Raw genomic sequence first — 26592 nt, forward strand, 5'->3', positions numbered from 1 at the left:
ATCAAAAAGTCATCAAAACAAGTGGCGGTAAGATCAGTAACGTGAAAAATGATTTAAAGAATTTCATTAAAAATCACAATAAATAAAAGTTTATGAAAAAATTGAAGTTATAAAGAAAATTATTGAAGGCACAACAGAAGATGAGTTCTTTAGAAGAAAAAATACCTGCATTCTCAATGTGGAAAATGTTTAATGATACTGTACCTGTTATAATAAAAGCAGAATGTTGGGAAGCAAGTATCAGGAAATTGGCTTCAATTATACAATCTAAAGAGTATTCCAATATTTTATTTATTTACAATAAAGAATACAATGTTACAAACGAACAATATCAAGAAATACAAGAAAAATATAAAGCCTTTACAGTGTGGCTTTTAGGGCAGTTCTTTTATTTATTAGGCAATGAAAAATTTAGTAAAGTCCATGACATTATTGTAGATATACAGCTAAGTATTCTGGACCAATTGTTCAATACACAGCTAGACGTATTTAAAGAATTATCCAAAGAATACAAAAAAGTATTGAAATTGTTAGTTGACTATTATAAAACTGCAAACCAAAAATTAGTATTACAAGTGTTTATTCCCGGAAATTTAGAAGAATTAAATCAGGAACTCAATTTGAACCCAGTGTTTATGGAAATTCAATCTCCTTCCAAATGTACTCTGATTTTACAAAAGTTACTAAAATTTATAGAGTATATGTTAACAAAGAATTTTACTTCATGTGGATTTGATGAATATACATTTTCAATGTTAGATCATCTATTATTTCTCTTGTCCAATTCTAGCGAAGAATTGCAGCTGGAAATTGCAGATGTTTTTATTGAATTATCTACAAAAAATACTGATTCCATTAATCACCCAGAAATAAAATCCAAATTTTTGTTGTTTTCAAGTTTGTTTGAAAAGTTTGTGTACAGAACTTTCAATTCAAGGGAGATCAATAAAAAAAATACAACTAAATGTGAACAGTGTCTTTTAAAATATTTAAGTAGTAGTGAAAAGACTAGACATCTATTCACAAATATTCCTCATATTACTGCATTTCTTTTTAATATTACCTTAAATAGCAGGAAAGGATTTGCACCTTCTGAAGAATTACAGATAATTGCAGCTAAATATGTAGGTAATGAATTGAAAGACAATAGCATTGATTATAGATTAGAAAATCTTGATTTTTCCAATGTTGCCATCATATTCAGTTTTTATGATCAAATTTACAACGACATTGGAGCAATTGAAGGTCCTTGTGAGAATTTGAAAATATACTCTGAAGATATAAGTAAAATTTGGTCTAGAATATATAAAATTATAATAAATGAACTTGCCCAAAAAAAATGTGGAGAGGACTGTAACATATCAAGATTTTTACATTTTTTTAAAAGCTTAAGTAAAATGTTGGTTCAGATCAATTTAAATTTAATTAAAAGTCGGAATCACCCAATTTCTTTCAGTTATTTTGATGAAATAGAACTAATGGTTAACTTTATAAGAAAATATTTGAACCATGCCAGCAATTGTCAAAAGTCTAACACAACCTTCGAAGATGCTCTACACTTTTTTATCGCATTCATTTCAGTGACAAATTCAAAAAATATTCACATAATTTTCAACATCATAGGTTTTCCGATCCTAAAGACTTTTGTTTATAAAAGTGAAAATCAATTTCCTATAAATGTTATTGCAGAAGAAAAAACAATAGGAGATATAAAGATGATCGTAAGATCATTTTACAGATACTTGTGGACTCAGAACATTTCAAGAAGTATTTCTTTAAAAGCGCTCAATAAATTATTTTTACTTATTTCAAGTAAATTAATCACTCCAAAACAGAGTAGCGTAAGGGAAATAGAAAATTTGTATATGAAGATATGTAAATTGGAATTCCAATCAAAAAATTTGGATAATATGCTATTGGTGAGTATACCTAAATAATACAATGCTCAACACTTATTACTAATATGTTAAAAGCTTATTGTTAATCAAATGTTGCTTTAGATGTAACTTACAATGATAAAATTATCTTTGACCAAATTAACTTCTAAAGCAAAATATACATAATTTGTTATTTGGCAATTTTTTAATATAAGAACTTGGGGATATATTTTAATTTTGATTGTGATGCTGACACATATATCTACTTGAAATAGTTATTTTTTGAAGGTTGATAAGTATCTATCAATACTTTTTGATGCTGTGAAAAACATGTCAATTTACTGCAATTCAACAAATGGTTTACTTAAAAATTATTCCATCTAGTGCGACCTAGTAAGATTGTAAAATGTACCTCTACATTCACTTGTAATATAACCTTCCTCCTGAACAGAATACTACAGCGATTGCTTCTATTGGAATAGTCTTGTGGAAGTACAAGTAGTACAAAGATTATATGTGGCAAAATTTTGATACATTTTCCCTTCGTTAATATTTTGTCAAGTGCTGTAGACATTCCATGTGGCTCAATAATTGATTTCTAGAGTATTAACAAGGTACCAAGGAAAACCAGGTCAGGGCCGTGGCTTGATGCAAATTAGAACTGATTTTTTGCTACTTCAAGCTCTAAATTTTGATACATTTTCTCTTCGTTAATATTTTGTCAAGTGCTGTAGACATTCCATGTGGCTCAATAATTGATTTCTAGAGTATTAACAAGGTACCAAGGAAAACCAGGTCAGGGCCGTAGCTTGATGCAAATTAGAACTGATTTTTTGCTACTTCAAGCTCTAAATTTTGATACATTTTCTCTTCGTTAATATTTTGTCAAGTGCTGTAGACATTCCATGTGGCTCAATAATTGATTTCTAGAGTATTAACAAGGTACCAAGGAAAACCAGGTCAGGGCCGTGGCTTGATGCAAATTAGAACCGGTTTTTTACTATTTCAAGTTTTAAATTTTGGACTGGAATAAGCAATTTTTGAAATCATGCGTATTTTTTTGCTTTTGAGTAGTAAGACAGTAAGAAGCATATCATTAATATTTTTTAAACTCTATGTTATATACTTGTAGCATAAAAACACTTTATCTTTTTGTTTCAACTATAATAATATCAATTTTTAGGTTATTGAAAGTATTCCTCACATTTTAACCATATTTGAAGATACTGATAGAATTTTATCTCAAATTATAAATCCTGCCATTTTATTACAAATATCGAAAGTCTTGGAAAGCACTTTATATACTTTGCATAATGTTTTATGTGCCGTAAGTTTGGACTTTTTAAAAATTGTATACTGGGATGATGATAGAAATTGCCTACAATCTACAATCTGTTGCAAAAAATGCACCTTGCAAACAAATAGTGATTATGTTGATGACCTGATATACCAAAAGTTTGGACAAAATGCCGTTGCCGTAAAGTATAACAAAATTCAAGTTGAACACCATATGATATCGTCGAATTTGAAACACGTACTTAATTCAATATCAAAACCATGTCTAGATTTAAAAATGGCAGCTCTAGGAACATTACCATCTTTCTCAAGTCACCTTCTACAATTCCATTCTGTTGATGTGACACAAATTTGGGTTCAACTTGCAGCTGATCCCAATAAAGAAGTTAGAGATAAGTTTACACAAGTTATTGAACCAATTGTCACTTTTTGCTATGTGAGTATATAATTAATATCAATTATATATAGCCAACGAATCATTAAAATTCAAATGATCACTACAATTATCCTAATGTATATCTTATAGAACACCGAAGTTAGGCTTGTAGTTTTTCTGATTGGAACTAGCAAATTCTCCTCTCATTCTTGCGATAATGTTTCTGATCTCCAAGTTTCCTTCATCAACTCCCATATCCAAATCTTGCCTTCTTCTCCCAGATAATTGACCATTTTTGGATCTATTTTCAACTGCTGCATTCGCTTTGTTGATTTCGATTCTCCGTATTGCCTAAAACAAAATATTTCATTTTCTGAATCATCATCAATAGCTCCTACTTTTTCCTCTTTATTTGACTCGGTCTATTATTATAAAATAAAGGTATAAATTGTATAAATTAGAATTAAAATTCTAAATAATGAAAAGGATGTTAAAATCTAATCGTTTTAGGATAATCCAGTTCTATCAGAAGATATAAAAAGTCATATTATAAGAGTAATATTCTCTGAAATGCTAGATTTCACAGAAAGGTCACTTAAAGAATCCAATTTTGACTTACAAGAGACGTTATTATGTACTTTAGAGGCTATTGGCAAAGTAAATTCCGGCTGCGTCTGGTTAGAAACTCTGAAACTTTTCATCCATTTCATTATGACACCAACATCCAAATATAACTTGGATGCAGTTGATAGATGTTTCAAATTAGCGGAAAATAATAAAACCAGCACAACGATTATTTACAGTCAAAATAAAAAAGAAATTTGCGAAGTAATCACTCAATTGTGTTGTGCCGTTGAGTCTAATTTGGCAACATCACTAGAACAGGTAGCGCACATGTTGGGATTCTACGGATCTAAAGATTTTGTTAACCAAGAATGCAACTATTTACTTCCATTTTTCGTTGCCAAGACTGTGAAGATGCCAGCCGTCAAGAACTTGATACAAGAAATGGCAACGATGATGGATATTGATCTAGGAGAAATGTTGTCTTCCAAATATGGATATATATTTATACATATATTTTTAGAAGATATGCCTAATGAAGATATTAAACAGTGTATGATGTTTTTGGAAAATTCCACTCATTCCAGTGGGGTGTCTTTAAGAAAACGTAATTTCCGGGTGAGTTCATTGGTTCAATTGGTTAGATTACATGATTTTTCTGAATTCTTGAAATTGGTAATGGAAAAACTGCAAAAAAATCAACGTCAAACAAAAATTGACAAAAAATCTTGGTGGTAAATATGATTATTGTGGGGTTATGTCAATAAAATATCAAAATCTAGTGTTTTTAATCAGGGATCTGATATCGATTAATCGAAGAATCGATTCGTCGGACTAAGTAAATCCACATGTTGTACTGAATCGATTCAGTGGATCGATATTTCACCCTTGAAAATCGACATCCGATTTTTTCTGTTCTAGTATGATCTTATACTTTACTGGCAAAATTAAAAAAACTTTAATGAGTTGTTTGTTGTTTTTCCACCGGCAACCATATGTAACTTAAGTAAATTGATCAAAATCTCGTTTTGGGTTAGGATCCGCAATAAGCTGATCTACCTAATTCAGGCACATAGTTTCTGACTTATGCTCAATGTTTAACAAAGTATGTTCAAGTAGGACAACCTATATACTATCTAAATTAAAGAAATTAATTTCTTAATCAATCTACAATTGTTTGAAGTCGAATTGGTTTAGGAGAAACTTGAATTTTCAAATTGAAATGTTTGTTGAGTAATTTCCTAATCATATTTTCTTAAAAATTTAGTTTATATTTTTTTGTGTGTGTTTTTAGATCATCTTGAACGAACTACTTTTGAATTTTCACGAAAAAAACGATAAAGTATTATTAGCTTTACGATTGCTTTCTAACGAAGATTTTGAAAACCAGGGAAAAGCTAATTCTATTCAAGAATATCTCCAATCTCATTTTCTGGGAGTTCTCTTATATTTCGATCTCAAAATGATATCTAAAAATGCAGGAAAGGACAAATTCCTGCTTAGTTTGGCCGATTTGTTCAAGTACGTATTTATAATGATGATGTTTGATAAACATTTCACTTTAATTAATATTTTAACCGCGTTACATTCAATTATTATTTCAAATCAAGAGTTTTCCTAATCATTCTAATAGTTTTAGAAGATCTATGTATGTATGTATGTAGATATTGAGGGTTGCATAAACACTGCGACCCAAAGGATCTATCGCAGCAAGAAAGGAGGACATACCCTTTCTTGCTGCGACACCGTAGTACCCAGTGTTCACAACTGATCTATCAATCCCACTCTTTTCAAAAAGTCTAGAATGTGAAAGTTGTCTTCTATTCAAAGCACTCCCAAGTGTAGTGCTCTGGAATTCCTTGGTGTTTCACACTTTGAGAGATTATGGATGGAGTCTTCATCTTCTGTGCAACAGAATCTGCACGCAGCATTATCTGCTATGTCTAGCTTCTTGACGTGACCATTGAAGCGATAGAGCTTTTATAGAATCCCTATTAGGCTCACTCAGGTTGATACATTCAGCAGATCTTCTATGGTTATAGTTTCCCAGAAGAGTCTTTGTCTGTCTCAGCCCATTGGTTTTGCTTCTTCTTTTCTAATGCTTTTTCTATTGCTCTGTAGCTGATACAATAGAAGGGTTCAGGTCCCATGAAGGGCTTGTCTGTTCCAGCTTTAACTCTTTCATTTTCCTTCGCTCCGGTCTGTCCCAGAATCCATTTTATTTTTCTTGCCTAGCTCGTTTAATTTTTCCAAGCAGTCCCAAACGAATTTGGATTTTATAACATTGGAGCTTAGAGCTCTAATTGGACACTTTTATCAGTTGCATAAATTTCTGCTTAAAAAATGCTTAGTGTGTTGCTTAGGCTTTCAGAGTCTTTGGTTATAGGTCTGAACACTCCTATTGCTTAGGAATTTCTATATTATGTCATCTTTTAGCATTTATCATTTTTTTTTTCTGTTCTAGGTTTATGGGGTCGAAACATATAATGCCCTTGAGATTCAAAATAATTGCAATGTTACAAACAATTAATTATAAAAATTTTCCTCGATTGACTTGCACAATTTGGGACGCCTTCATCCGTACATGCGAAATAGAATCACTAGGACCACATTTAGCTGTGATTTGTGTTTCCTTACTACCTTTAATTGATCATTGTACAACAGAAGTAAACGATATGTTGAATTATCTCATTATACAAAATGAAATCCACATGAAGAATCATATACCAGATTTATTTTTCGTTAGCCATAACAAAATTAACCTGGAGATCATTATGGTTATTAGGAAATATCTGGAGTTGTTCGAAAAAAATAATTTGAAACAGAAGATTCAGAGATTTTTGAAATACATAATGCACGAATCCACAGAAGTTCGTATACAGGGTCTCAAACAACTGAAAACTTATTTAGAACAAGACAGAGAAGCACTGGATCAAATGATCCTCGATTATAATGGAATTGATGCTACCATAGTTGAACTTATTGATGTTTTAACAACGGGGTGTAGAGAAAAAGATGAAACACTGAAACTGGCCTGCGGAGATCTGTTTGGGGAATTGGGAGCTATTGAACCTAGTCATTTACCTAGAAGGTAAGCGGGACAATCTAATATTCATAATTCGCAATTCAATAAAGTGAGAAACTTTTATGATTATCGAATCATGAATCGAAATTAATTTTTAATATAAAGTAATCTATAAATTAATGTTGAACCTTATATCGTTAACTTTGTAGCTTCATATCATAATTATATAAAAAAGAAGAAGTTACTAGAGTTTACTACATCGTAAAAGAATATAATTTAAAACAATGACTATCGTTAAAAAAGTTTATAATGGCGGGAAAAAAAGGTTGTGATTTAACAAAAATAAAAAAAGGATCCTGAAGTGTGAGTAGGGACTGAAAAATGTGAATAAAGAAAATCAGAAATTGTAAATAGTAATTGAAAGATTCTATACGGGTAGTAATAAAAAAATAAAGAAAAGATACGAGTTATCAAGTCTCTTTTTTATGAAAATTCGTTTTATCTGGTTCAGATTTGTCAACATATATAGTTTATGTATATTTTGTACCAAATTTGAACACGAATCATTACTTGGAAATTTTTTTGCGCAAATGATTTTTTTGTGGAGAATTAGAAAGTGTTTTTAATTTTTTAGATATACTCAAGAAGATACATCATTTTGCTTTTATATAAATGAAGATACTTTCATTGTAAACTCCCTCAACGAATTGATTAAAGCTTTCCAAGCTGAAAAAAATACTCAGGTATTGTATTTATGATTATATCAAATAATTACCCATATCATCTCATTCAGATTACGCAAAACAAAATTTAGGTTTCGAACATGAGAAAGAAAGAAAATTTTTCACGTTGATGATGAGATTTATAGGGTTTGACCCTGATATAGGAATCACTCCTCTGCAGGGCTAGAGTTGTGGTGAATGGTAGTGTGATGTGTATTAAAGAAGAAGAAAAAACGAACCATGAAAACGCAGCGAAGAAGAAAAAGAACGTCCCACACAAAAATGAAAAACGGTTCTTTCAAAACTGGAACTATTTGGGTTTCAAGAGAACCACAAAAAACCAAATAAATCAAATCATATTATATACGAGGCTTGATGGTAAATGAATTGTTACAATGGCATCCTTTCCAGCTAGTACTTTCCATAAGTTTGAATACGATCCGATTTGGTAGTATGGTCTAGTTGAAGTTTATAAAATGTTATATATTATTCCAAAATATTAAGTAGATTCTTATGCCCTAAGAACGACACTCTTACTAAGCAGTGGGTGAAAACTCGTACGAGGGGATATAAAAAGTCACCCATCTAGTTTATAAATTGAGTTCCAGATTGATACATTCTTATTCTACTTTATAATACCTTTCAGGGCTATTAGAAATCGTTTCCGCAATTGTTAACCATCAAATTCTTTTACTCATGTAATGACCATGCGGTTTAGTACTACTACATAAGTTTGTCCATTTGGTTACCCATACATTGTTTTTTTTGTTTCTTTTATATTCAAAACAAATAAAAGCGTCATTTCGTTGTATGATTTTATAGAGTATGGACAGATATGCGTTAGCCATCCAAGAAACTTTGAAAGGTTATGAAATTTCTCCTGATCCGCACAGTAACAAACATTATCTATGGGTACAGTTTCCAGATACTCAAAGAGAAGTTATGTTACCACTATTGTCTTCCAGATATATGATTGCTCAACCAGTTTTAGCAACTAATTTGACGACTCCCATATATGGATCGACATCAGGATCTACTTTCCAAGCTTGGTTGTATAAGTAAGTATTTTAAGGTATTTCACGGTCATTGAGTATTGTTTTTTATAATTACTACCACTGCAGTGATGGAAAAATTGAGTTGTAAAAGCGTGGGATGCTTTTCAAAAAGAAATTTATCAAATTGAGTTTCCGTAAACCCACAACTGATACTTGTGCTACAAAATGCATACAAAAGTGATACCACAAAGAAAGATGATGAATTTAAATCAAAACTTCGTCACAGGAAAGCAGAAGCAATGAGAAAACACCATCGAAATTGTCAGCAACCAGCAAATGACACCAGGAGAGTTTCAATGGACGACTACAACTACAGTGATGGAAAATGCATACAAAAGAGATACCACAAAGAAAGATGATGAATTAAAATCAAAACTTCGTCACAGGAAAGCAGAAGCAATGAGAAAACACCATCGAAATTGTCAGCAACCAGCAAATGACACCATGAGAGTTTCCGCTATTTTCTATAGAAACTTCCCAAAGATATTAAGTATACTAATAAATATTTACTTGAATAAATCTATGTTTGTTTTTGAGAGGGTTCATTCTTACACATTCATTGTAGAACAAAAAATAGTGTTTATCTCGAAATAATAATTTGGGCTCTTAGCACATTATTTATTTCAAGTCTTCGGTCAATAAAAATTTTTATCGAACTAATGCTATTAATTTTTTATGGTTTTTATTAGTCTTGTTATATAGTTAGTATCTCTCTTTATATTGTTACTGATATAATTAATTTCAGCTGGACTTGCAGTTTGATATCCTCTTTACCAGACGAAAGGAAGACGCTTTTGAAAGTGTATTTACCGAGTATGAAACAGGACCAACGAATTCTTATGCATTTTATGCCGCATATTCTTCTGCATGCACTATTAGAAGGAAGCGATAGAATTGCGGAAAAATGTTTAGTTGAAATTCAAACTATTACAAGTTCCATAACTGATAACCGTGCAATTTTGAATGTAAGTTTGGTACTATGCCTCAATGAGATAAATTAAAATGAAAAATGATCATCAAAGATAGATTCCAGCAAATTATATCATCAAGTTATTATACCGAGTAGATGAATAAAATTTTTTGTTTGAGGTGTATCCTACAATGTGTTCCAAAAATTTGTATACAACTTTTTTATAATTAATTTGTTTATATACATTTTACAGTAATTTCAAGAAATTATTCTTAAAATTGTTTTCTTTTTCAACTTAATAATCCTCACTTTCTAAAATTACACGATTTATATGAAATGAGAAAGTAGATAACATGAAATCAATTATCTTAATCTCCAGTAACTAATCCCTAAAATACGAATTGTTGTGCCTCTTTTATGTATCACTTTTGTATTCAACGTATTTAAACATTATATACTTTTAGGTGCGTCCTGACATAAATACTGAAACTCCAACCGTTACTCCAGAAAAAATTAAACAAATACAATGTACCAAAGTTGTATTTTTACTTTTGGATTATTTGGATCGCTGGGTTAGAGAATGGCAGTGGCAAAAAGGAATGGAAGGTTCAACTGAAAAGCACTTTAAGATTATTACGGTATTTTATATTCTTGAGAATTGTTTACGTTTAACAGATCAATACATAAGAACGACGAGAAACTTTTCTTTCCTTCTGTTTCGAGCATAAAAAAATTACTAGTTTACATACTGTCGTAAAGCATACAATAAAGACATGATTTGCTATTTGGATAAAAATGCTCAGCAAAATTAGAGCATTATTTATTATATGACCACAAATTTTATTAATAGAGCTCCCAGCAAAATTAGCAAAACTTGCTGTTTGGCTAAACCTTTTAAGGAAGGTTACTTCATTTAATTAATTGTTTTTTGGCTCAATCTTTTAATAAAAGAATACCCCAGCAAAATTAACGCATAATTTGTTATTTGGCTCAAAGTTGTAATAAAAGAACTCCCCAGCAAAATTAACGCATAATTTGTTATTTGGCTCAAACTTCTAATAAAAGAACTCTCCAGTAAAATTAACGCATAGTTTGTTATTTGGCTCAAAGTTGTAATAAAAGAACTCCCCAGTAAAATTAACGCATAATTAGTTATTTGTTTCAAACTTTTATTAAAAGAACTCCCCAGCAAAATTAAAGCAAAACTTGCTGTTTAGCTGAACCTTTTAAAAATTGCAATTCAGGATTTTTCTTTTACTGGCCTCATTTTGAAGCCATCCAATATTTCTATCTGATACAAAGTTATTCTTTTTAAGTTTGACAAGGTATCAATAATTTTTTGCTATATAAAACATGTAAATTCGTCGAAGTACCAGAAATGGTTTGTTTAACACTAGCTCTGTAACTTAAAACTTTAAATGAACCTTGATGATAATCTCACCCTAGAAAAGTGTGCTGCAGCTTTCGCGGGAATTGTAAAAGGTTTCTTGTAAGTATAAATAACACAAATATTCCATATTGCACAGTAATCTATTTCTAGTGCATTAAGAATTTTCTAAGAGATTTGACGAAATCAAAAGAAGACCAGGTCAGTTAGTCATTAGTTACACCAAAATTTTTTGTAGTTCTATCAACCGACATTATGATTACGGAAAGAGGTATTCTTAATATTCACAGCTATATCGTTAATCTATTGAAATCCACTTTACGGGATACAATACTTGACCGTATATCACAAAATCAAAACCCAAGCAATGGTATGGCCTGCTTATAACCCTTACATCAATCCATTACAGCCTCTGGAATGTGATTTATTAAATCCAACTCATAATGAACATTTCTACTTTTTTTGTCAAATCTCTGGAGTCCTATAGTAATTTTTTGCTCAAGATTATGCGATAATTTTACTAAAGAGTGTATTGGTTACATAATTATTTCAATGTTTTTCTTATTTTTTCAAACTATTTTTAACAATGGGGTAATTTACACTTAACGTTTCTCACCTACTTAATTTTATTATACACTTAACTATTTACTAATCACTAAACTATACACTAAGACTTATTACTAAACACTTATCTAATTCTTAACATATTTATTTAAACACAACTATTCATACAAAATGGATTTCTCGATAATTCGTTTCTAGAATGTAAATAAACAAAAAAGTTTTCATAGAAATTTATTATATAAAAACGGCCATAACGTAGTGTAAATTAGCTATAAAAAAATTTTAGATTTTTTAACATAATTGAACATGGCCGGCTTCAAGGTCCATGTCGGGGACGAGTTCGTAACGTTATTATAACAGAATAATATTTGAAGCCCTTCACCCCAATTTAATCATAATTTATTTGAATTTTTCAGTGTTTCCTGAATAAATTATGTAAATTACAACTTGCCAAATGTAATTATCAATCTGGCGAATATCCAAGAGCCTTAATGTACTTAGAAGATTATATTACGGATTCCAATGGGGAACTTCACAATAATTTATCGTTTTTTGCGGAGGTCTGTATTTTTTACGTGCATATCAATATTGATTCTCCTGATGAAAATTAAAAATAATTATATACGTTGATTTCATTACTATTGTTTATTTATTACTAATCAATTATAATTGTAGATATATGCACAATTAGAAGAACCCGATGGCGTTGATGGAGTTATGGCATTACAACCGAATGAACCATCCTTAGAACAAAGAATTTTAGCTTTAGAGGTAGCTGGAAAACTTGCTGATGCCACTAATTGTTATGAACGAATGCCACAACCATTACAACTTCAGCATATACAGGTTAAGTTAGTTTCCAGTGCATTTTCTCATTCCAAACTTCTTCAATGATTGTCTACAAGAATAACACGTTGTTTATATAAACAATTCTTGAATATATTGGATATCATATGAAACGTGACAAACTATTCCTTTTTCAAGAAGGGAAAAGTAACTTTCCTACTTAGAAATAATATTTTTCAACATAAGCTTCTTCTAACTATATACACTTAGTCCGGAAATCTCGGAGGTACACATCATTGAGAGAGAATAATGGACTTCTGCGGAAGACACCTCAAAATAAGCAGTTTTTTTATCACTTGTGAACACTCTTTTAAGCCAAAGTATTCGCTATGAAGGTATGTGGTCAGCAATTAATCGACGCCGTGAAACACAGTTATTTAAATCTGGCCACAATGGCTGAACTGGAGTGTCCTAGGCTGGTGCTGGAATGCGAAAAAGTTCTACATAAACTGGTGAGCAATATATCCAGATCGTTTGGGAACCAATTACTCAAGTAACGCTCACGACACTGGTGCATACAGAGCCTGTTTTTGGTGTAGTGTATAACAACACTGGAAAGTCTGCTCTCCAGACGGTCTTTTCAGAAATTGATAAAAACGCCTGGCATGATACAGGCTGAGACAGACATAGATCTGCTTTGTCCCTATTTTGTCAAACAACTGTTCTGTTTAAAGAAGTGAAATACTACTTCCCATCGATGTATTAGCAGACAGGGTAGGTTCTGGTAATTGAGAAAAGAAGAAACTGCGGCCGCATCTTCGTTGAGTGTCCAAGACTTACACATACGAGGTTCAAAGACATAAGCTTTACAGTTTACACAGTGATGTTAAAAGGTTCAAGTCTAGGTGAATGGTTGATTGTTCCAAGGATAGCGACTTTTAGTAGTTTTTAGTTGTGTGGTCGTACAACTCTGAGATTATATTGAAGAAAATAATATTAAGATTTTATAGTTCTAAGAAACAAAGTATATACCCCTTGGTACACTTGGACTTGAAATTGGACACTGATAACCAGAGGATAACACGTTTGCCAAATGCTTCAAGATCATTTGAATGGAAGAAGATTTGAAAGGAATATGTGTATATATTACGTGAATTGTATTGAGTACAAGAAACTATTACTGAGTAAGACCATTAGCTTTAAGAATGAAATTGGTAAAGAAAATTGCTCATTGCTAGTTCAACGTAAAGATGTTGAGCTTATAAAATGTTTAACGAAGATAAGTTGTAACGTCTTGTGAACACAAAAACTACATGCATGTTTTGTTTATTTTTAGGGTTTAACACAGTGTTACTTAGGATTGGACAATGTAAACACTGCATTGTATTTTGTAAAAGGGGCTCTAAATAGTCAGCAAGAATTCAATAATATGTTATTAGAAATGCAGGCTGAGCCGTTATGGAGGCTGGGTCAATATGATGAATTGAATACTCTGATAAAAGATCCAAAATTATCAAAAAATAAAAGTTGGGGAGTACAAGTAGGAAAAGCTTTATTGCATATAAAAAATGGTGTGTATGTACAAAAACTATTCAAAATCAATATTTGTCATAGTAAAAAATTATTTGGTACCACAAATTATTTTGAGAAGTTGTAACATCGAATCAAAATTCGATTTTTCTGGACTGTTTTTACCAACGTTCCTCACCCTTTCACATCCATTGTTTGTAAGTTGTCATGAACGTGATCAGTCGGTGACAAATGCATCCCTGGGGATCACCAGTGTTGACCTTAAACCTTTCTTAGGTGTGTCAATCGATAGCGATCTGGTCGGATCATTTTTTGTGGAAACTATTAATCCAGTCATAAGTAAATATGAAAAACCGGACGATCTCATTTTATTTAGAAAGTTAGCATGCCAAATCTTTTCAAAAGCCTTCGATATGACTAGTGTAATAGCTCTGAATTTCCTATATTTATCTATATCTTGGTGAGATAGGTCAGGAGGTCCCCGGTTGATCTATGTTTACGAAAGCTTTATTGATGGTCTCTGAAGCTGTTAACAGACTCAAGATTTGCTGGTTAACAACTTTCTCTATGACCTAGGTAATTGCTGAGACTAAAGCAATCGAATTGTAGTTGCACCCGAGCAAGTTGTCAATCTGCGAGGAAGAGATAAGGAGAAGAGTTTGCATAGAGGACTTGTTAGTTCAACTGCGTATTTGCTTAATACGATTGGTGGTATTCCATCGGAGCTAGTGGCTTTATTGGGGTCCAAGATTTTGAGCAGTGTTGCCACATTACATCAAAAGAAAAGTTCATTGAATGCAATATCCAGACAAAATATTTTGTTTAGGAAGGGAGGAAAATACAATTCCCTCTTTTATAAAACAAACAAAAATTATTAGATATTTTTATGATATTAGTTAAAAATACAGTACATTCGAAAACATAGATAAATAAAAATTTTCAAAAAGCTTTGAAAAAATGGGAATAAAAAAATAATATTGAACAAAATTTTTTGTGTCTACTGTACTTGTTATAATTAAATTTAATTTGGTGGTTGCTCAGGTGAACGAAATTATTTCAAATCGACGATAGATGGATTAATGATGCAACAAGTATTTTCGTTCAGTGCTACAAGTTTAGAGGAGGGGGCGTACAAAAGCGGTTACGGTTGTGTTTCAAAACTGCATGCTTTGAATGAACTCCAACAAGTAGAAAAAATTATTTTTGATTTATTGGATAGTCCAAATAATAGAGAGTATGCAGAAAACGTTATAAAAAAACTTTCAAAAGAATGGTCACTTCGTATAAAAGTGAGTATGACTCCCACTTCTTTATTTTGTAATATCACTTCAACACAAATTCAAATAATTATACTTATTTTAGGTTGTACAAGAATCAGTTGGAATTATAGAACCTATTTTATGTTTGAGACGAGTGTCTTTGAATTTAGCGAAACATATTGCCGAGGAAAAATTTCAAACTGCCGTACCATACTTGAATTCGTTAATTGGAGAAAGTTGGCTTTTGAGCGCTAAAACGGCAAGATCGGCAGGTGTAAGTCGAAACATTATTAAACGACTGTTTATTTTCCCTTTTCTTTTTTGATTTGTTAGATGCACCAGCAGGCTTATACTTACTCTATAAAAGCAGAAGAATACGCACCTTCCACTTTGTTTTTGGATAAAGCAAAACTTCATTGGCTAAGAGAAGAGCATGAACAAGCACTGCATTGCTTGAGAAGAGGTGTTGAAGTTATAATGCCGGAAGGCAGTTCACCTGATATGCTTACAATAGAACAAAGGTGCGTGAAGTCAAACTCTGAGTATCACCACACACATCCAAATTTGAAATTTTTATATTTGCGCATATATCCTATTAAAATATTGTTAGGTGTTGCACATGTGAAAAAAAAAACAGAGATTATTCAAAAACTTTCATGATTATACACTGAGTTTCAAAAAGTATGCGTCGTATAAACAATTTTTTTAATTATACGTTGACAGAAGTAATTAAGAGTTTCCGCTATGTTTCTGTCATATGTCAGTTGTCTATTTTGAACAGTGGCCATATGAAGACGAATCATTCTGAACTTCTAGTGCCGTTATTTACTGGAACTACGTCAAAAAGGGTTAATAAAATCTCGCTCACATTAAAAATTCGACGAACCGAATCCAAGTGAATTTTGAATTTTTCCATTGATATGTCACAGTAGATGGAACTTGGGTACACTGTTATACCCCAGAAATAACTATACAGTTGAAATAATAGACTACTTGTAAGGAATTAAGATATCAAAAAACTTTTTTTGACTAATAAGGTTATGGCCACAGTGTTTTGGGACTTTTTATTGAATATTTGGAAAAAGAAATAACTGGCTCATATTATGTGAACAACAATAAACATAACAATATTTACTCGAGTGTTAAATAGTGCAAAATAATTTTTTTTATTTATTTTTATCAATAAACTTCATACATTTGACAAACATTGAAAATTGATTCAAGCTAAATGGACATTTTGATTCTATGGCGTCAGTTTGTAAAAACTAGAAGGTTCTCTTTGTAACTTTTATAAATAAGAATTAATTTTGAAGCGCAGTGTAAACCCAAAATGTGAATAGAAGTTTTGATATTTTTGTATAAATTTCGGATTAATTACTAAAGCTGTTTTCCTTTATACGTGTTTTGTTTTCCAATCAGGAAGTTGTGTGCCGAAGCGAAACTTCTAATGGCAACCTACAATGAAGAATTATCTAACGTAGACATTGATGTTAACCGACAAATTTTTAAAGAATCCGTAGAAATATTTAAAGAATGGGAGAAAAGTCTTGTGAGTAATTTAGTCTTCGATAATAAATATACACAATGTTGATAAAAATATTAATTATTGTATGTATATACTCTTTTTTTGTTTTATTCGTTTTACTTCTGTTCTTTTCTGAAGATCAGTTGTGGACGTTTTTGTGCTTACTGTTTTTAACTGCATCTGATATTACTTCCATATTAATGCGCACTTCTAACCTACAAGACCCTACTTAAAAACTAATTACCACTAAGTACATTCAAACCTCCCCGCTTTTTATGACCAAAGGAAATGTACTTTTTTTTATTAAACTTGTTACGAAATAAGAAATTTTTTTATAACAATTACAAAAAGATTCACTAAGGTAAGCTGAGGCGAAATGTGTATCAGAAAATACTGATAATATATATTTTTTTAAAATTTGTTTTTGGCAGTTACACTAGTTTTTCTTATCTACTACTTTTCTACTTTTTTTTTAATAGAACACACTGTGTGTTACAAATTTCTTGAATCTACAAAGAAGTTCAATTTGTTTGACATTTAACAGACTTCAGTTGGTTTGCTTGTTTGAAGTCAATAAAGTATATTAAAATCAATATCATTGTGATATTCTCCTATTTTGTCTTTGTTATCTATCCTAAATATATATAACTTGTAAAATATTTTAGGTTTGTTTAGCACACTTCTTAGATAAACTTTTTCAAAGCTATAGTAGTGCCGAACAAGATTCTAGGGGAAGCGATTTACAACTGCAGATGATCAATTATTTTGGTAAATCTTTGCAATACGGTACACACTACATTTACCAATCGATGCCCCGTATGTTATCCATATGGTTTGACTATGGTACTAGATTATTAGAAGTTGGTCAAAATTCAGTCAAAGAAGAAAGAAAACTCATTTTATTGCGCATGACCAAGTTAATTGATTGTTTTTTAGAAAGGCTACCGTCTTATGTATTTCTAACAGCATTTTCGCAATTAGTATCGAGAATATGTCATCCACAAAAAGAGGTAAAATTACTGTTTATTATTACAAATTATATATACAGGGTGAGTATTTAATGTGACAATGAAGTTCATAGATCTTTTCCGGTAATTCCAATAGAAATAGATGTACATAATATTGCTAAAAATTGTACTTTCAATTCTTTTAATTATCAATCAGATCCAATATTTATTATACCTACCCAATAAACTCATTTTTTTCTACTTAAATTATGTTTTTATTCAATTTTCAGGTGTACATAATGTTGAAATCCATAATAATTAAATTAGTTCAGCAATATCCCCAACAAAGTTTGTGGATGGTTATTTCTGTTATCAAATCCAGTTATTCTGTGAGGTCGAAAAGATGTGCAGAAATTCTTTGCGATCCTAGATTGAAAACCACAAGCTTGACTAGGCTGGTTCGAGATTTCACGAGTTTAGCAGAAAAATTGATTGAATTGTGCAATAAAGAAATACCAGCTGATGCTAATACTGCCAGTGTTAACTCTTTACTAAGAACGTTACCGAGGTAAATTAAATATTCTTGCAAGTATTGCGTTATTTTAAAATAAAAACCTAACTCATCATAATCTTACTTTAAAAGAATATGCTGCAGCTATTACATTAATTGTAGAAAGCTTCTTGCAAGTATATATATTCCAAGTGGTACAGTCGTTTATTTATTTCTAGTGCATTCTATCACTTTGCCTCTCTGGTATGCTATAATCTCACTTTTATTTAATTTTGTATTTTTCAGCTTTTCTGGAATTTAATTTCTTCTTGCTTTCAATATTATATAAACATTTGTTTGTTTAGATATAAGAATGTTATAAGAAGACCCGATAAACGTTATGGGGTACAATTAACACTAATCAGTACTGATTTTGACTACCTCGAACGTTAAGATTTTATTTTGAAGTTGTAAACATAAAATATGCAATGATACGATAACCACGTGGCTACAGGAGGTGAATTTGGAGCCCAGAGGGTATAATTGGATCTCCGTAACTCGTGTACATCAGCTAATAGCCTCGGCCGCAATCCAATAGAGCCTCTTTAGGATATAATTGATAGTCGCTTATGAACTGCCTCTGAATCTATTTAAGCTAATTGAAATATGAAATATTTATTAGCAGATTAATAAAAAGGAAAACTGACACTTTGATTTTTGTTTCAGGTTACTGGCAAAAGATGATTTTAGTGAAATTATGATGCCAACGTTCAAATTAAGAAAACTTATTATACCTAATCCGGATTTTAGTAATGCTCAGCATAATCCGTTTCCAAATGCGTATGTGTACATCGTAGGCATTGAAGATGAAATCAGTGTACTACAAAGTTTGCAAAAACCCCGAAAGATTGCTTTAAAAGGATCAGATGGAAAAAGGTAAGAAACTTTTAGTTCTTTCCTTAATCGCTCCAACTATTTATGGTCCTAATATGGAATTATTTTAAAAATATATGGAAACCTCATCAAAGCAACTTTCACTGTAGTCTAGTGAGATACTTTAAAAGTAAGGAAATTTCAATTTCACATACTTAGATGTTCTTAAACAATTGTAGAACAAATGCATAACGTTTGGATTATGGTTTCACTTTCTAGCTCCTATCGGTATAAGGAGCATGGTCTTTAATTGTCTTTAATCTGTAATAAGTAATTGGTACTTATAAGTATAAAAGTGCCAAACATTCTTCATTTATACATTGAATTCCGAACCAAAAGCTCCTTATCACAGTAAAATGATGATTGGAAACTTCATTAAACACACTCTGATTGGCACGAAATCAAAATCTGCCATATGTGTCGAAAATGAAGTGGCGGAATGCCAAAAACATCCCAAACGAAACATCTTTTGCAGACCACAAAGATGGCGGATACCAGATCGAGAAAGAAGCTAAAACATCAGATCATGTGACGTAGATAACTTAAACTAAAGGATATGACAACGTAAAAAATATCGGAATCAACATATAAGTATAAATCTCCAAATGGAACACGGAGTAGAGGTCGACCACGAAAGATGTGGAACCACAACTTATAGCCAGGATGAGAAAAGAAACAGACGATAAACCTATTGTGGAAGAAAGAATTCTTGTTCCTGTGTCCACAATTCATGCAATTGTTAATTGTGACTATCAAAGATTGCTTATATCAACAAAAGCCATATACCACCATAAATATATAGAAATATGTAATGTAATCACTTATCTGCACCATATATTTTTTGATTTTATAATATTTTATTTTATTCTGTAATTTTTCGGATTATCAGCTTAATTTGATAAAATTTAGTTGGTTTATATTTAGTTATGTAGTTTTTTGTCTAACAAAAGATCAAGGTAAATTGTTTCTTGAGCTATTGATGAAACAATTTAGGAAGTTTGTATGAGAAATTTTCTTTCCTATATAAAAATCCGCACCCATTGCGATCAACCATTTTATTGATATTCATTCAATTAGGCGTAATTTAATGTACAATTGTGAAAGAAGAGGCTTCACAAGAAGTATACATTTCCATGAGAATGATTTTTTTGTCCAGACTATTCCATACTCAAAGGAAGCATTCTAAGTGCTTTAGTAATGTTCCTTCGGTATATCTGTTAGTCACTGCCTCCTAGTTTCCATTCTTCTTATATTCTCTCTTTTATGAATATTTCATATTGAAGTCTTTTTTCACCTGGGTTCTATAGCATTTTTGTAGTAATATTATGATAATAAGCAACTTTTTTTCTTTTTGGATACCTTGTTTGACTTCCTCTTAATGTTATTAATTCATCTTCTTCTAGATTAATAATTTCACCTTTTATCAAATTAATCATATGGTTTGACTATGGTACTAGATTATTAGAAGTTGGTCAAAATTCAGTCAAAGAAAGAAAACTCATTCTATTGCGCATGACCATTTTTGTTAGTTCAATTTCACATGTTTCTATTATTTGTGACATCCTCTCAAGGTTCACTTGACGGCCACAAAATTTATTGCTCATTTTATAAGTATGCATGTGTATTAGGGTATTATATACACTGCAAACCAAAGGATTTATTATGTCCCCCTTTCTTGTTGTGATATTAGTGTTTGTAGTCGATTTATTAATCTAATTCCACTTAGAAAGTTCAGAATATCTTTGTCTTCTATTTCATACGTGCCCAGGTTAGTGCTCCAGAATTCCATAGTATCCCACACTTCAAGAGAAAGTGAGTAGAATTTCGTCCTCTGCACATTGTACTATCTACTAAGTCTAGTGTTTTCAGGTGTCTTTCAGTGCCCTGATAGGACTCCTATTAGTATTTGTAGGTTAGGGTGCAAACTCTCTCTGGTTATGTTTTTGCCTGTCTCAGCCCTTGTAAGTTGTCCCAGTAATTGATTTTATCCTTATTCACTCTTTTTGCTCTATGCTTTTTCTATTGTTCATTTTATAAGAATGCTAGGAAATGAAGGAAAAGATAATATATGCTTGACTTATATAATTAAATAAGTTGATGAACAAATAAATTCTTTGTCTTTGTTCATTGAATAAACATAGTAACTAATAGGAATTAAGAACATTTGAAAAATAATCACAAGAATTTTGCAATTTTTATATTGTTCTTATTAAATTACATTTTATCTCTAACAACATATTCCCTATTCAAATAATAATAATCATCTGAAAAAGGACAATGTTAACTAACCAATTATTAAAAAAGTAAAACTACTAAATTTATGAATTCAACTGATTAGGATAATTAATTTCATATGCATTATAATTCCAAATTTCAACAAACAAAACTCAAAATCCATTCATACATAGGAAGGGTATGTTAATTATTTCTTTACTATATTGTCTTTTTTATCAACACCTTTTGGAGTTTCTACTTCACTATCTGTTACGGATAATGTGTTTGTACTAGATAATTCGTCTCTGTCACCTCCCAAATTCTTATGATATAAATTTGGATATTTTTCCATACAGTTCTGCATCGTTTTAAAAAGACTGTAGCATTCCTTGCTTTGTTCTTCTCCTTCTGCGCTGTGAAAACATGTAAAAGCGTTCCTAAATTCGACGCCACAAGGACCAGTTGCCAATCCTCCTAAACAAGGACAACTCCAATTAATATCACCGTTTTCTAATACCAAACCAGGTTGAGGTTTTATTTCGGGTAGTTTGACTTTACTTGGTATTTGATGATCTTCTTTCGTAGCAAAAATTACCATATCTTTATTGTTGGGACCTAATTTCTGACAATATGACATTGTTTTAGTCTCGTTATTGTTTATAAATTACAATAAGAATTTTTTTACTGACGATATAAAATTTTTCCAAAAGTTAAGGAATAACTTAACCTAATTCTTCTTCTCAATTGATTATGTGTATGGTTGTGTCTATTACATAAGTGATCGCTAGCCAGTTTAAAGATTTTATATTACATGTCAGTTTTGATAATTTATTTTCTTTGATACCACTACTGGTTACTAGAACGTAAATTCAAATTGTCTTTGCAAAAAGTAAATCGATTTTGTAATTCCAAACTTTTTGATACACTGAGTTAATTCTTCTTACCTCTACGCTTTATATTTGTGACGAAATGTTTATATAAAATCTGTACTTTTTCTTCTTCTTCTTTCTAATATGGATGACTATATCAGTAGGCTACTTCCTGTTCATTGCCAACAAGTCTCCCCCGTTATTCTCGTCATCGTTTTGGTGATTCTTCCTTCTAGGTTGTTTATTTTATCATTCTTAACAAGTTCACCGTCTCCCAATCTTTTTATATGTTTGTTCCAGAATTTTTGTCTCTGTCTTACCCACATTCCTATGCTGTTTAATATTTTCATTCCGTATTCTGTCGTGTAGAGTTTTGCCTTGTTTACTTCTTGGTATTTTCATTTCGACTGTTCTCATCGTCTGTAGTATCCTACTCGGGTTTGGTCTTATTTACATCTCTTACATCTCAAAATTGGGACCATTTTTATTGTTTGCTCTCCTACTTTGTTAAAAAGGTTTCCATGACTCTTTATTTCGCTCCCGGGTATTTAAAATGATCAACTACCTCGATAATTTTTGAGTCGAGTTTCTAAGTTACATCGTATCGATTTTTTGGTTAGGTTAGGTTAGGTTAGGTTATGTTAAGTTAGGTTAGGTAAAGTAATGTAGTAGCTTTTGAAGATTGTCGTCAGTACATGTACTCGAAATATAAAAACTGTTTTAATAAATAAATTTAATTATTTAAAGCTGCAGTTTTAGCAACAACTAACAAAATAATTTCTCTTCTAGATATATTTTCATGTTAAAACCAAAAGACGATTTGAGAAAAGATTTTCGCCTTATGGAATTCAACGATATAGTTAACCATTTATTAGCTAGAGAAGGTGAAGCTAGACAGAGGAGACTAAATATTAGATTATATTCTGTAGCACCACTCAATGAAGAATGCGGATTGATAGAATGGGTTCACAACCTTGTCGGATTGAGACCAGTTTTATTATCTCTGTATAAGCAAAAAGGTTAAATTCAATATCAAAATTAATTCCAAATATGTTTTATATGTCGAATGAAAATGTATTTTTAATTCTTAGATCTTTTGTATACGTATATTTAGTAATAATTTGACTTGATTTTAGGCCTCCTTCATTTTTGTCTTGATTTTAGGTCTCCTTTAATTGATAATCTTGACCTACTACTACTGTGGTGGGTCGAAACGTCAAGATTTATTCTGTTTTTAAACTGAATTTTAATTGAATGAAAACTAAAATCAAAACAAATCATCACAATCATCATCTTGACCTACTACTACTGTGGTAGGTTAAAACGTCAAGATTTATTCTGTTTTCAAACTAAATTTCAATTGAAGGAAAACTAAAATCAAAACAAATCATTAGAATTATCATCTTGACCTACTACTACTGTGGTAGGTTAAAACGTCAAGATTTATTCTGTTTTTAAACTAAAATCAAAACAAATCATCACAAATTTCAATTTAAGGAAAACTAAAATCAAAACAAATCATCACAATCATCATCTTGACCTACTACTACTGTGGTAGGTTAAAACGTCAAGATTTATTCTGTTTTCAAACTAAATTTCAATTGAAGGAAAACTAAAATCAAAACAAATCATTAGAATCATCATCTCGACCTACTACTACTGTGGTAGGTCAAAACGTCAAGATTTATTCTATTTTTAAACTAAATTAAAAAAAAATCATCACAATCATCATCTTGACATACTATTACCGTAGTAGGTCGAAAAGTCAATATTTATTCTGTTTTTAAACGAAATTTCAATTGAAGGAGACCTAAAAACAAGACGTCATCACAAAATGAAGAATATTTATAAAAATATCAATTACAGGTTACATAATGAAGGCAAAAGAATTAAGGGATGCTTGTTGCAATATTAGAGACTCTCTTGAAAAGAAGCGGGATGTCTTTTTGAAAAAGTTGATACCACGACATCCGCCAATATTAGGTGAATGGTTCAGGAAAACCTTTCCCGATGCACAAGTAAGTACTGTTAAATAAGGTCAGACTCGACTGAAGACGATAACTTTGTTAACTAAACGCTCATATGAGATAGTTTAATCGTGAGTGTTGGTGTAATGGTAGTGGTTTGAGTCCATTCAGATTATTACCAACTGACATGATAATCTAAATATGTGTTTTTCAATAACTACATTATTTTTAGAGTTGGTTAACAGCACGTACCGCATATGTTAGAACAACTGCAGTTATGTCAATGGCTGGATACATGCTGGGATTGGGAGACCGACATGGTGAAAATATTCAGTTGGATTCTACATGCGGTGACGTTGTACATGTAGATTTCAATTGTTTATTCAATAAAGGTTTGTTATTACCATAAAATAAACTTTCACATAATTAATCGACAAGTATAACGTGTATAGATAGTTATTAATAAGCAGATTTTGATTCTTTACGTTAAGCGGTTCTATTTAATGTAAATATTTTACTACTGATAATATTCAATACCTCAATAAAACAAAAATTTGTTCTCTAATAAACGAGAGTTGTCTGAAAAGTTAGTCAAGACGGTGGATGGCAAAAAGCGAACATCCTCCTAAAAAGGCAAAGTCGGTTTTTATTGAAAGGAAAAATGATGGAGACAGTTTGTGGGATATCACAAAGCGATCACATTTGGATAAAAGAAAATGCTTTTCCATTAGTACAAGGCACCTTCTCACACTTTGACAATCGCCATGCCTAAAATTCATGAATTCCATGTCTAATTGGTTAATCACCCATGTTATTTACCAGATCTTGCCTGCAGCTACTTTTTATTGTTTCCTAACCTTAAAGCTTCACTTATAATAGAAATATGTTTATCGGACGAATACGATATGCCTATTTTGAAGAGAAAAACAAATTAGACAGGACCAAAGGCAAGCAGAAGAAGATTACTGCGTTCAGCTACCTACTCAACCATCCTCTACATAGCTCTAGTCTGGAGATATTGCATGGAGGTGGCGAAAAACTGCAATCTGCGTGTTTAGATGGCAGCAGCGGTGGGAAAACACAAACAATTGGACGAGAACGCTCATTCAAAACTCACCTAAGTGGATCAAAGAGAAACACACAAGCACTCTCTGGATATGCAACTATTATCTGGAACTTAGAAGCGTTTCCATGTCATTGGGAGTCCTATATGTACTGTAACAACAACGCCAATTATACCTTTTTTTACTGCCATCGGGGGAACACACGGAAGGAAATAAACACCATCTTTAATACTAAAAATTTTGTACCGACCTTCTGACAGAAACTGGTCTACTATTGCCACGATGATAAAAGATATTCTGAAGAGAGCTGACTTTCAATAAAGATACATACCTGAGAATGCAACAGTAACTTGTTAATATATTAGACAACCTGAACTTTTAAGTAGTAGTTACAGTTTAGAAAGGTGGAAGCAGAAAGGGGTGTGGTTTTAGTGGGTAGAATGGCCTCAGGAACGAGCCGCGACCTCCACACATTGAACGAAAAGGGTATATTCGCACCTATAAAGAGAGGAGCCTTTTCATTTTTTATGTGTAAATTTTTTCGAGGCATTGTATCGTTTTTAAAAAGAAAATGAGATAATCTTGTTTCACCATTTTCCACAAATATTCAGGGCCTAAATACACTTTTTCTCTTTGGTAATTTGTTGATATTATTTTATCGCGCATATTTCAGGGGAAAAATTCGACTGGCCCGAACGTGTACCTTTCAGACTGACACACAATATGGTGGCTGCCATGGGTCCATTGGGAGTTGACGGAATTTTCAGGAAATCGTGCGCTTGTACTTTAAGAGTACTTAGAGATAATTCCAATACCTTGATGTCAATAGTAGCTCCTTTTGTATACGATCCATTAGTATCTTGGCCAAGGCATTCTTCTTTACCTAACATTCATAATTCTGAAAGAACAAATGAGGAGGTAAATTATTATATAATTGTAAGTGTTTACTTTTTTTATAATGTAAATCTGTTACAGGCAGTGGATCATATAAAGAATATAGAATTAAGACTTAAGGGATCTGTTAAAACAAGAAATAGGACAGTAACAATGCCTCTATCCGTAGAAGGACAAACAAATTACTTGATAAAAGAAGCAGTTAGTATCGATAATCTTTGTCAGATGTACTTAGGATGGGGAGCATATTTGTAATTATTTTTAAGGTTATGTATTGTATATTGATTGAAATAAATGTATTTTCCCAAATTTTTTAATAAAAACAAAATCAATTGAAA

The 26592-nt window shown here is 31.5% G+C and overlaps 2 protein-coding genes and 1 long non-coding RNA gene across 3 annotated transcripts; 1 reads left to right on the forward strand and 2 right to left on the reverse strand.

Annotated features, from left to right (window-relative positions):
• On the forward strand, nucleotides 1–26592 carry LOC130900362 (serine/threonine-protein kinase ATR-like). The gene is made up of 24 exons (XM_057810902.1): nucleotides 1–1919; nucleotides 3061–3609; nucleotides 4060–4731; nucleotides 5408–5634; nucleotides 6578–7204; nucleotides 7773–7881; nucleotides 8683–8918; nucleotides 9661–9880; nucleotides 10290–10463; nucleotides 12193–12336; nucleotides 12452–12622; nucleotides 13899–14133; nucleotides 15134–15381; nucleotides 15455–15625; nucleotides 15685–15872; nucleotides 16771–16900; nucleotides 17542–17886; nucleotides 18114–18391; nucleotides 19040–19249; nucleotides 23119–23348; nucleotides 24196–24347; nucleotides 24529–24688; nucleotides 26034–26278; nucleotides 26336–26592. The coding sequence occupies exons 1-24, from the start codon at nucleotides 141–143 to the stop codon at nucleotides 26507–26509; spliced, it is 7674 nt and encodes a 2557-aa protein (XP_057666885.1). The 5' UTR covers nucleotides 1–140; the 3' UTR covers nucleotides 26510–26592.
• Nucleotides 3581–4443, reverse strand: LOC130900383 (uncharacterized). Its single transcript, XR_009060161.1, has 2 exons — nucleotides 4169–4443; nucleotides 3581–3900 (listed from the first exon to the last, which is right to left on the reverse strand). It is a non-coding gene; the product is annotated as an uncharacterized LOC130900383 (long non-coding RNA).
• Nucleotides 21314–22215, reverse strand: LOC130900378 (mitochondrial intermembrane space import and assembly protein 40-B). Its single transcript, XM_057810931.1, has one exon. It carries the CDS (start codon nucleotides 22095–22097, stop codon nucleotides 21669–21671), a length of 429 nt encoding a protein of 142 aa, XP_057666914.1. The 5' UTR covers nucleotides 22098–22215; the 3' UTR covers nucleotides 21314–21668.

Source organism: Diorhabda carinulata, chromosome X (genome assembly GCF_026250575.1).
Source record: "Diorhabda carinulata isolate Delta chromosome X, icDioCari1.1, whole genome shotgun sequence".
In the NCBI taxonomy this organism is placed as follows: Eukaryota; Metazoa; Arthropoda; class Insecta; order Coleoptera; family Chrysomelidae; genus Diorhabda; species Diorhabda carinulata.

Bases quoted from the DNA above. Each gene is read 5' to 3' on its own strand.
- LOC130900362 (XM_057810902.1), top strand. From the start codon at position 141: ATGAGTTCTTTAGAAGAAAAAATACCTGCATTCTCAATGTGGAAAATG. The intron at 5,635-6,577 runs GTACGTATTTAT...TTTCTGTTCTAG, and splicing joins AGTTTGGCCGATTTGTTCAA to GTTTATGGGGTCGAAACATA. The intron at 23,349-24,195 runs GTTAAATTCAAT...TATCAATTACAG, and splicing joins ATCTCTGTATAAGCAAAAAG to GTTACATAATGAAGGCAAAA.
- LOC130900378 (XM_057810931.1), bottom strand. From the start codon at position 22,097: ATGTCATATTGTCAGAAATTAGGTCCCAACAATAAAGATATGGTAATT.